The 11414-nt window shown below is 43.8% G+C and overlaps 1 protein-coding gene across 3 annotated transcripts; it reads right to left on the bottom strand.

The window, feature by feature from the left end:
• Positions 1–878: 878 nt before the first annotated feature.
• LOC128916057 (hepatitis A virus cellular receptor 1 homolog) lies at positions 879–10889 on the bottom strand. Of its 3 annotated transcripts, XM_054217238.1 has the most exons (8): positions 10758–10889; positions 8426–8770; positions 7173–7223; positions 5219–5298; positions 4896–4952; positions 4013–4127; positions 3352–3391; positions 879–2955 (listed from the first exon to the last, which is right to left on the bottom strand). In XM_054217238.1, exons 1-8 carry the CDS (start codon positions 10879–10881, stop codon positions 2862–2864), a joined length of 906 nt encoding a protein of 301 aa, XP_054073213.1. In that variant the 5' UTR covers positions 10882–10889; the 3' UTR covers positions 879–2861. The 3 variants fall into 3 exon arrangements, with proteins under 3 accessions (XP_054073213.1, XP_054073212.1, XP_054073214.1); XM_054217237.1 differs by lacking the exons at positions 879–2955; positions 3352–3391 and having other exon boundaries at positions 3398–4127; XM_054217239.1 differs by lacking the exons at positions 879–2955; positions 3352–3391; positions 7173–7223 and having other exon boundaries at positions 3398–4127.
• Positions 10890–11414: the final 525 nt, after the last annotated feature.

Raw genomic sequence — 11414 nt, 5'->3', positions numbered from 1 at the left:
AGGAGGATGAACACAGCACCACGTCAGCTTGGTTTCTTTAGCAAGACTGGGCTAAATGCAGCAGAGTGACTTGAAAAAGGCCACTGAAAATCCAAGTACGCTGGGAAGAACCAGAAAAATGTGCCTTGTTTTCTGCTTATGTACTGCTACCTAGTGGCTTCTTGCAGGCAGGAAAGCAAAGGCAGAAAGTTCTCTCAAAAATCAGTTTGCAGCTCGTTAGCCTTATCCCACTCCATGTGCTGCCGGTTTGTGTGCAGCTGGATAATCTCCTAATGGGTGAACGGGCTCCAAGTGCCACCTGCACATCTCTGGGGCTCCTTTTGAAATGCCTGTTCCAAGAGGCACTGACATGAGTGGACATCATGAAACAGCACAGGGAGCTTCCGCCTGCGCGCATTTGTGTGGATTACACTGCATATCCAAGGCGAAGTTCTTGCTCCGCACAACCTTTGCAGAGTCTATTTACCAACTAACTGCACAGCAGAAAGGAAACTTTAACTGAGATTTGGGTTATCAGATATTCTAGGACTTTATTTTGCATGAAAACTCTCTGATATAAGAATTAGTCTAAATTAGTCTGTAATATTGAGAAAAAAATCCTTATGGGCAAGCAATTTTCATAATTAGCAGCGTTCAAGAAGTGTCCTCAAACTCCTTAAAAGCATGAGTGGTTAGAATCAGATCATTTTGGAAACCCACCACTTTTCTAACTCTGATCCCAGTAGAGACTGAGTTGGTAAAAGTTGCAGAAAGCAGAAATCACTGAAGATGTTTTCTGAGATCTAGTTCAGAGTCCTGATCAGACTTCCTCCAGCTTCGGTCACGGGCCAGAGCCCGCAGCAGCGACGTGTTCAGCCAGGCAGAAGGAAAGCAATGTCTGCTGGGAGGGTCAGTAATTTTAGTTTAGTAATGGTTACAAATAGTCAAATAAAAAAAATACAGTCTAACACTAACAGGCCCTTTTTAGTTTCGGTACCTTCTCACACATGGCAACACGTGACAGGAAGGCAGAAAATGGCAGAGCTGGTTTCTTCCAACAACTTTCCTGGCCCAGGGATCAGTAACCACCTAATGTCTGTTCTCCCACCCAGAGCTCTTTAGTCAACCACGAATTCACCTCCGTTTTTTCAACCTTTTAGGCCTGTTGCAACAGGCAGCCGCAAGACAACGCACAGCACAAGTGAAAATACAAAGCGCACCAGGGTCCCCTCTCCCAACTTGCTTTCCATTTCTGTCTTCCTCAACAGGACGAGGAGCCTTTCCCTCCTTCGCGAGCCTTTGCAAGCGTGCTCACCTGTGGTATCCCACCGTAGCCAGCCTCACCAGGACTCCCGGGGGGAAACACTCCCCTTCCAGCCCGCTCCAGCCCTCCCATCTCTGCCAGCCGGGGGAAGGATGGGTAACAGCTCCGCTGAGCCCGGCTCCCCTTAAAGCACAACCAGACTGTGTCCCCCAGTGCCTCAGCTGCTAACACAAACACCTACTGATTTTATTATTGCTCCTTTACGCCTCATTGGATAGCACAGCTTTGTTCTTTGCACGACTCCCTCGAAAATGACGAATTCAATGATAGAAAGGTTGCGGTAAGTCTGTGAGCCTTCCCTGTGGCAGCAATCTCTGCTTGAGGTATCATACATTGCTGCTCGCGAGGAGCTTCGGGGCAAAATTTGTCCTGACCAATACTTAGTAAGAGTTGGTCTCTCTCCTGCCTGTACTGCTTTTCCACTCTTTCGGGAAGTCTCCAACCTCTGTTTAAAAACGCGGTTGTAAAAATGCTTGGGGAAAGTTATTCTCCCACTTAAAACTGATTTGGGTGTGCTGTGTGTGTTGCTCAACAAGGCAGAAAGGCTTGTACTGAGGAGCAATGGAGGGAAGGCTCTAAGCCACAGATACTCCCACTTACGACCTAAAAGCCATCAAACCAACCCAGCATAAGACAGTGGTGTTTGACACCTGGAGGGGCGCAAAGGCAGGGCAAACTTTCAGCCAATACTTTGTGCGATGTCCACGACATTTTCCACAATTTAAGAAAGGTAAGAATTTAATTAACTTAACAAAGTGGTTACTTTTTGTTCAGCTGTTTTAGAGGCCTAGAAGTGAAACTTTCCACCCTGAGGACTTCTCAGGGCATAGGCGGGCCCAAGGAGAAAGCCACAGAAAAAGTGATGTATTTTGCAGAGGAAAACCCACTTAGTCATAGTTCTCTGAAAACAAGCTGTGACTATTCTGCACATTGATGGTGTAGGCTCTGAGGACATCCCATGAGGGGGTGAGCGTCAGTAGCTTCTCCGGATTTAACCACGGGCTCAGTACATTGTATTACTGGGCTCCTAGCAGGACTAGGTATACCTGACTTTAATGAAAATTCAACTAAATGTACATTAAAATACTAATACTACCAAGTTTTTCCATGTGTCATCTTTGTCGGGGCAGCTGTGACATTGCTTCTGCCCCCTGATGGCACGGACTCTTGTGTAGCTGGCAGACAGAATACACAGTAAAGACAAAGTTTAAAAAAAAAACGTGTGGTTTTCCTTTTGCGACTGAGCACTTCTGGCACTTCCTCTTTTTTCCAAAAAGGAAGAGAGAATTTGAAGCAGATAATAAATATAATGGTAACTTCCTTTAGGGCTTCATAAGTGGATTCTGGAAATTTCCATTTGAGCCAATAGGGTTTCTGTTTCTGGAACAGGCTGATAAAGGTTTTAATTAGAAGTGTAGCTTTTATTTGTTTTATTAGAATGATGTGAATAATGCCTCAGTAGTCCAGTCACATTTAGCTGCTGAGCAGAGGGAGCAGCTAACATTTTGCAAAGTATTTAATGTCCCAAGGATGGCAAAGGCAAGCATGTTTACAGTCTTTAGTGTATTATATAAATGTTTTCCTCTGCATGGGTCTCATCTTCCAGGGCACTGTGGTTCCCTGCACGTTCCGGTCTCCAAAATGCAACGAAGCTGCACAACAGAGTAAAAACAATGCTGTTAAACAAGAAACAGACAATAGAAACACAGGAGAAGCGCAGACAGCTAAATCAACCAGCTCACCGGAAAAATGTAAAATATGCAAAACCACTTATTTAAGCATGACTGATAACGAATCATTTTTCCACTTACGAGACAACCCACACTTGAAGTTTGCATGCTCTCTAATGCAATGAACTAAGTTATACTCATTTTTGCTTACTAACTAATAATAGCAGAACTTATTAATTTCTTTTTCCAATGTTTCCTATTAACTTGAGTTTAAAAAAAGAAAGTCAAAGTATGTGGTGGAACCGTCAGCATACTCACAATGTTTTCTTTCTGCAACCTAGTTTGTCCAATTAGCTAAAGCGGGAACAGAATACTTACTTTGGAAAGTCACCCGTCGTCTTTGTATTGTATAAATATTCTAAGGACCATCCAGGGTGAAAATAAAGAAAAAAGAAAAACAAACAATTTTCTTTAAACCATCAGAAGCAAGTAAAGTAGCAGGTTCACAAAAAAAAAAAATAATTCAAGTGTAAGAAACTAAATATGGGAACTTTAAGCAGATGTTTTCAGTATGGGAAATCCCCATTATTTCCATGAGATTTAATTCAGATGGCTTGGTCTGACCAACAGCCTCTATGGAGAAAGTCTGGCACATAAAAAAAATTATTGGATATAGTTATATGAAACCAGTGCCCCTCCCATTGGGAAAGACTGGGACAACATGGCAACTGAGGAGGAATGGGTAGGAGGAAACGAATGGTGCAGGGGAGGGGGATTTGTATCACCCATCTCCTCACCAGACGGTGGGTTGACTGGTTGCTAAGGAGTCCGAGACATAAAATGACGAGACCACACTGGCACCTCGCTGTTCTGTGCCCCCGAGGCTAAGGGGGAAAGCTGAGCAAGCAACGACAGCACAGAGTGTGGCCGCACAGAGACCTTCGCTCACTTCCCTGAAGCAGAAGACATGTGGCATCTGCCACAGTTGTGATTTCATGTACCCGACCCGCCTGAATAACCACCTGTGAAAAGCACTTACTTCTGGTGACAAACAGAGACACAAAAAGGATGACTAGAAGCACCACACACAAACTAATCCCAATGTATAGCCAGTTTTCTGAATACTGCTGACTGGGACGCGATACAGACGGGTTCTGTCGAACACAAAACAGATGAGCATTAGTGGCACTGGCAGTAAGAAGCCCATACAGTACCCAAAGGCCATTTGCGTGTTTCGCAACCCTGCAGTAAAAGTGTACTTGAGAGCAAGAGCATAATTTGAGACAAAGGACTAGTGCCAAGCAGTGTCACTGCAACAGTGGCGTGAACCACGCTGTTAAACACCTTATTTCTCGAGATAGTCAAAGGATCTGAAGTTCTGACAAATCCCATCTGTTCAAGTTTAATACTATTTAGTGAATATTTTAGTTAGTTTTTAGGATTAAGTTATCTGCAGGTGTCACACACACACACTTTTTGTCAGCTTATTCAGTAGTTTTTCAAGGCTTTATACCGATAAGTAAATATGCCTCCTCCGTACATTGGTCTTTATTTAGGCAAAGCTTCTTTCTGAAGCCAGCCATTAGATACCCAACCTCTCGTAAGGAACTCAGGCCAGGGAAGACACAGAAGCGCAGTATGGTCCCTGATGTACACCCTGCACATGCAGCAGTATGAACGCCCACAGCACATCCTGCCTTGTAGCATGTCCCAGCAGCCCTTCCCAAAGGCTAACTTGGCTGTCTTCTCTTCCGGATAAAATCCGGGTGATGCTCCTGCCTCTCACTCTGCAACGGGTGCTGGAGGACTCATCAGGACGGACGCAGAGCCGCCCGTTTGAGCCCCCCCTGCTCGGGGCGTGCAGGCGCATCGCTGTGCTCTCAGACAGTCCCATTTCCACCCCTCCCTGTGTCCTGCCGTACCTGCAGGTTGGAGGTTACATCCCAGCAGTCTGAAGTGTTTGAGCAGGGACCAGGGGCCTGAAAGGCAATGAAGATGTTGCTAAAGCTCTTCCTGAATTAGTAGGAAGTACTTTATGCATGCAAAGCAGGTTTTCCCCCCCTTTAATAATAAGCACATAAGCATTCTTTCATAAGCACTAAATGTGCTGCCTACAAAAAAAAAAATAAAAATCTTCTTTTGCAATCAAACCAAAACAGTACAAGTGAACTGTGGGGATGAGCCAATAGCCTCTTATATCTACCCACTTTGTCTAGGTATGCTGTAGCACAGCCGGGATGCTTACGGTCTGAGGAGCTTCCGAAGGAGAAACGGGTGGCCACGTTCTTGTGGTGGTGAAGGATGATTCACTGGTGCTCCCAGGAGCTGAGCAAAGGCAACACAAACACGTCACTCACACAGAGAACCATTCTGCCTCGACAGAGGCATGTTTGTACTGCTGACTTGGGACCACCGAACTTAAGTATCTCTCTATCAGGGGTCTTGGCTCTGCACGCCATAAAAGAGGTTGGAGCCTTCAGAGGGCAGCAAAAAAATTCTGAATATTGGAGCCTCTGCTGCCCTTTTCAGAGCTTCGAATCCCTTCCAGGAAACAATTAGCTCTTGCTGTTATCTCAACATAGGGCCTGGAAGGAAGGAGTCACCAAGGTAGGCATCTGGTTTTGGAGCCAAGAAGAGGCAGTTGATGCCTAAAGCAAACTTAGGTTATCTGACGAAAAGTGATTAAGGTTAGCTCAGGGCCTTGAAAGAGCAAGTGGTGCAGAGTTAGTGAAAGCGAGACTTTGACAGTCCCAGACAGCTATACAATGAACGGACTGACCAAAGTGTGATAGATTTGCATAAGGAACTGCAGCATATTTTGGGGTAATTTCCCAGAGCAAAGCTGTTTGCAGCATTTAAAGTTCAGAGCTACAAACTTATATCTTCCATATCATCGGTCTCAGTTTCTCCATGTGTTGTCAGATGATATACAACCCTCCCAAAAACAACATCTCCTGTTCACATTATGACAACTGCAGCTGGTTCCTTTGATGTTTGAAATTGTTACCCTTATCCCAGTAGCTTTATTTTGAAGAGGACAGGATCATCTGCTTCGCTGTTCTCTTCCATTGGAGATTCTGGAGCGTTCCTGCATCAGAGGCACATGGCCACCTGCCCTTTCCAGTCCCCCTCTGTGTGAACATGCACCTACTAACTTGTATTTTGAAAACATAAAAAATTGTTCCACCAGCAGCTAAGGAAGACATCACAGGGTTAAGAAAACCCATGAGTTCCAAGACTGGATGCCATGATATTTGTAACCAGAACAGAAACAGTGTGAGAAAGTTTTCACTTCCTCTTCCAAAACGGAAACGCAACTGTTGTAACATTTTGAAGTTGCTTAGCTGGAAACCTCTGAGATGGAGGGGGAAACAAGAACAGCATCCCTGATTTTTCTTTCAAATTCCAGAGAATAAGCTATTGTAACACTGCGAGTTCTCTCTTGCCTTTTTCAGACTGAAAAAGATGCAGCTGAGTGGGTATACGATAGAAGTCTATAAATTTGTGAGTGGAATGAGGAAACCGAGTGAGGAATAGCTGTTCACTGTCTCTTCCACTACACTGAGGAGCCTCACATTATTAAATATGCACAGGCTACAGAGGACGGGGGGAGCCTGCGAGACACACATTATACCAAGGTAGAAGAATACTTTAGCGCTGTATCAGAAAATTACTGCCCTGCTTCTACGATCCTCCTTAATCATCTGCTGTTGACTGCTACTGGAGATAGGATCTTGAATTAGACGCACTTTTGAGATAGTCCAATAAAACAGTTCTATGTTATAGAGCCAGAAATAAATTGATTAAACAGTGGGCAGACCCAGCTCCTAAAAATTTGTGGTTTACTGCTCATGAGATGCATTTCCAGAAGAAAAGGTGAGATTTTATACCACAAAGAAAACAACATACCAAAACAACAGCCACAAGAAAAACAGTGCTTGCAGCACCAATAAAACTTTGACTTAAGCATAACACCTGGAAGCAAACTTCCTCCCACGTATACATGTTCCTTCTGTTGGACTCTCTATATAATGTCAGGCAGAATTTAAATCCAAGTTCTGATCTCTGGTTTTATGGTAATGTTTAGTAAATTTTAGCCAAGAAGTTCCTGTCATCTCTCATTTTGTTTCCTTCACAAGATCCCCATTTGCAATAAAGCTTATATATGCTGTTGAGATTAATACTTGGACAAAAGTTACCTGAGGTCTTTTCAGAGGTGTAAGTGTGAGGACTTGCAGTAGAGATTCTAGCTGATGTTAAAAAAAATAAAACAAAACCAATATACATTATAATTAACCTTAGTGTTCATTTACATAGTGAAAAAGAGAAAATGTTTCCATAATAAAAATTTGCTAGCACCAGCTACACAAGTACATCTGTCAGCCACTTGTTCCATATATGATCATGCTTTTTACAAACAAGAGAAAGACTAAAAATCAAAGGAAGAGTTGATTAAAAAAAAAAAAGTCTATACAAATTTTCTGTCCCTGGGCTTTACTCTAGAAACAAGCAGGGAAAACGAAGCACTGTTTTCTAGGAAAAGGGTACAACTATAACACTTTGGATGAATTAAGTACCCTATGCCTGTCTCCTGGGCTGCATCAAAAGCAGCGTGGCCAGCAGGGCGAGGGAGGGGATTCTGCCCATCTACTCTGCTCTGGTGAGAGCCCCCTGCAGTGCTGCATCCAGCTCTGGAGTCCTCAGCACACGAAAGACGCGGACCTGTTGGAGCGAGTCCAGAGGAGGCACAAAGATGATCAGGGGGCTGGAGCACCTCTCCTATGAGGACAGGCTGAGAGGGGTGGGGTTGTTCAGCCTGGAGAAGAGAAGGCTCCGGGGAGACCTTATAGCCCCTTCCAGTCCCTAAAGGGGGCCTACAGGAAAGATGGGGAGGGACTCTTTATCAGGAATGGAGCGATAGGATGAGGTTTTAAACTGAAAGAGGGGAGATTTAGGTTAGATATTGGGAAGAAATTCTTTACTCTGATGGTGGTGAGCCCCTGGCCCAGGCTGCCCAGAGAAGCTGTGGCTGCCCCATCCCTGGAGGGGTTCAAGGCCAGGCTGGACGGCGCCTGGAGCAACCTGGGCTGGTGGGAGGTGTCCCTGCCCAGGGCAGGGGTTTAAGCTTTCTTCCAACTCTAACCATTCTATGAATCTGTGCTGCCCTTTCTCTTAAATTCTTCACATGGCGTTTCTAAGAAAGCTCAGTAGTGCTACGCACCATGAAACAAAGCACCATGTCCTTTTTTTAATTGCAGTGACCATGCTGGGATTACAACAATGCCAAAACCAGCTTAATTTAAACAGCATTAACAGCAGATCTGCAAAGTCCTAAAGATTAGTCCTATGGATGATTATAGAAATCAGGGAATGATTTCAAAATTTTGAAATCCAGACTCAAGAGCAGATTTCCCACAATAGTACTGACACAAGAGAGCATCTCTGCACTCACCTTTCTCTACCACAACGTTGTGATTACTTATCTGATCATTGAACAACCCTGAGATCTCCACGCGGCAGCAGTATGTCCCACTGTCGGCTTCCACAGCGTTCACAATCGTGAGGGAGACATCGCCCGTCACCAGATTCCCTTTCAAAATATACCTGCTGTCGGACTGCTGTGTCACCTTCCACCCATCTGTCCAGATAATGGTCTGGTAACATTTTGAAGCAGGGCACTTGCCACGACCCCAGCACATTGATGTGATGTCTTGTTCTCTCCTAACACTGTAAAAGCAGGGCACAGTGATATTCTGACCAACCTTTCCTTTCACAAGTGATTCCGATACAGTGGGGCCTGTGGAAAAAAAAGACAAATGTAGCTGTTGAGCCCAGTGCGTGCAAGTGGAAGCTTCTCATGCATCTCGCTTGACCTGATACCTCCCATCATGCAAACACCACCAGGCATTGCTGGATTGAGTTTTCCACAAATAGACGTGAATCCCAGCAGGACCGATGTGGTGAGGGATAATGGTCGGGCCAGCGATCTGTTCAGAATGTGTCTCTAGCCAGAGAAAGAAGAAACACACCTTCTGCAGCCTCTGCAGGTAGGCAGAGAGGTGAAAAGAGCACAATTTACACCTGCACAACTTGGTGGCTTCTCTTTAGCCACGTCCAGTCTGTTAGCTCTTCATTTTTTAACTTAGTTCAGATTTAATCCAAGCCACACGAGGGAATGGTAAGACACTGACTTTCACTAAAACCGTTGTGGGAAACTCTCCCTCCCTTTCAATGGAAAGCCACTAAATAGCAGGTTCCATCAGAATGATCACTGCTAAACGCATTTCCTTTCTTCTTGCCTAATAACTGATTTTGCCTATTCCTATCAGGAGAGATTTTTCAGAGTTTTTTCTGAGAAATTTGATACGCTCTTTTTTCACTACCTTATTTTCTTCCCTCATTCTTATGCAGTTTCTAATTTGTTTGGTTCCCATTAAAAGTCATCTTTCATGTTTCACACTATTCAAGTCAAAACAGTGAGACCCAGCAGCCAGCAGCCCATTCATCACAGTGAGATAGTTTCTTTTACTGTATTTATACCACTCCAGTCAATATTGCCTTTAGGAGGGTTTCAATAAAAGCTGTATTAAGTGTTAGGCAAAAATCATTTGTGCTCCGGTGATCCAGTCAAAGCCATCCTGTAACCACCACCTTCTAACAGGTTACGCAGTGGGGCTTCCAAGGTGCACGTTCTGTCTGCTTGTACTTCAAAGAAAACTGTTTGCCGTATATTTACCACTACACACTTCTTATCAAATTCAGTAACACAGGATCACATAAGTAAATATTTTGATCTATTCGTATTAACATTTAATGGATAGAATTCTCTGCAGCAAGGACAGGCAACAAGTTATCTCTATTAAAAGTCTAGCCCAGTCTATAATTAGGAAGGGAGCTCCCCGAGGCCGGTCCCCCAGCACGCACCCGCGGACCTCGTGCTCTGTACAGTTTGATTGCAATTGTCCCTTGTGAAAAAGCTGTTTTCCCCAGCTCAGCTATTTCCCTAACCTAAGCTATTACAGTTAAAAATAAGCCTGCATTGAGAGACTTTGCCACAATAGCATACTAGAAACTAATCTCTGAAAATACTGTATTTTATTTAATATCAAAAAGCAAGCTCTAAATAAATCTCATCATAAAAGGCTTTATAAAGAACTAGAGGAAATAATATCTGTAATACCCTTTTCTTTCTACTGAACATATTCTACCACCAAATTTGCTGCCCATACTAGTACCACTCTGCAACCTGTTGTTTTCCATGCTATTGCCTTTAACAATGTTTTCCTAGGAGGACTGCTTTCTCAGAATAAAAAAGGAGAAATTATCAATTTGTCCCAATAAAATTTCAGCTTGGCTACAAAACACCAGAAGCTACAGCTGACTTTTTTCCCCGTCTTCCTAACCATTCACCTTCACAAAACCTGTTGAAGTGAAATACCCTTGTTTTACATCTTTTCTAAAATGATTTAAAGTTCTCCGCTCATCTCAGATCGTTATCCAAAAAAACCCAAAAGATCACTCACTAATAAGACTAGCAGACAGCCCAAGAAGACGCATCTTTAAAACCACCATACCCTCAACATCATTTTGTTTGAAAAGGGAGATGATGCCACGAGAAGACTATTGAGCCACTGTGATAAAGTTTTATTCATGATACAAAAGTGAAGTTTCTGTGTCATGTGGCCACTCTTCCTGTTGTAACATAAAATCTCTCTCTTTGCTACCCTCAAAAAATTGATGCACGTTACCTCCATCCACCTATTCCTTTAGGCCCACTTAGTTACCTGTAAACAGGATCAGAAGAATCCAGTTCACGGAGAAAAAAGACGACATTGTAGCTGAAGACCAGGAACAACGCTCCTGTTTGCCCTTGGGGCATCGACGTTCAAGAAAACTTATCTTCTTCATACACTTCTGGTTTTACTGCATAGTACGTCATCTTCAGACACAGCTGAGAATGCCTTTTCGTCTAATCCGGATTGCCTTTCCTGTGGGTAGACTTTCAGCCGCCGCCGCTGGCAGCGCACACAGCTGAACACTTGCTGACTGTGGTTTGACTAAAAGGCTAAAATACTTAGCAGCACTTCAGAAATCTAGTTCTCGTTTTTCCCAGATCTGCTTGATTACAGTAGATGAAGCTGTTAGCACCACCGCGCTACGACTTGAAGCGAGCACGAGATGTACTGTACGAGATGAAGCTGTTAGCACCACCGCACCACTGACACGACTGTCAGTAATCCATTGCCCCACACTGCTTCCCACACCTTTTTTTTTTGCCAGAGCAGATAGAATTCGGATAAGAGATTACATAGGATATGTAACAGACTGTGGTAAACAGAGAGGACTTGGCAAAATAACAGATTCCTAGGAAGAATTACTCAAGCATTTAATCATGAGTTTTTAGTTCTAATACTTAGAAGCAGCTCAGAGTGTCTTTAGAC

This window comes from Rissa tridactyla, chromosome 11, assembly GCF_028500815.1.
Source record: "Rissa tridactyla isolate bRisTri1 chromosome 11, bRisTri1.patW.cur.20221130, whole genome shotgun sequence".
NCBI lineage: Eukaryota > Metazoa > Chordata > Aves > Charadriiformes > Laridae > Rissa > Rissa tridactyla.
The sequence above is the reverse complement of the archived record's forward strand: the minus strand, read 5'-3'. Positions and strand labels throughout refer to the sequence as shown.

Excerpts from the sequence above, each read along its gene's own strand:
- LOC128916057 (XM_054217237.1), bottom strand. The coding sequence starts at position 10,881 with ATGAAGAAGATAAGTTTTCTTGAACGTCGATGCCCCAAGGGCAAACAG. Across the intron at positions 4,953-5,218 it reads CTTCGGAAGCTCCTCAGACC|GCCCCTGGTCCCTGCTCAAA; the intron begins GTAAGCATCCCG and ends ATTGCCTTTCAG. Across the intron at positions 4,128-4,895 it reads ATGTAACCTCCAACCTGCAG|AACCCGTCTGTATCGCGTCC; the intron begins GTACGGCAGGAC and ends TGTGTTCGACAG.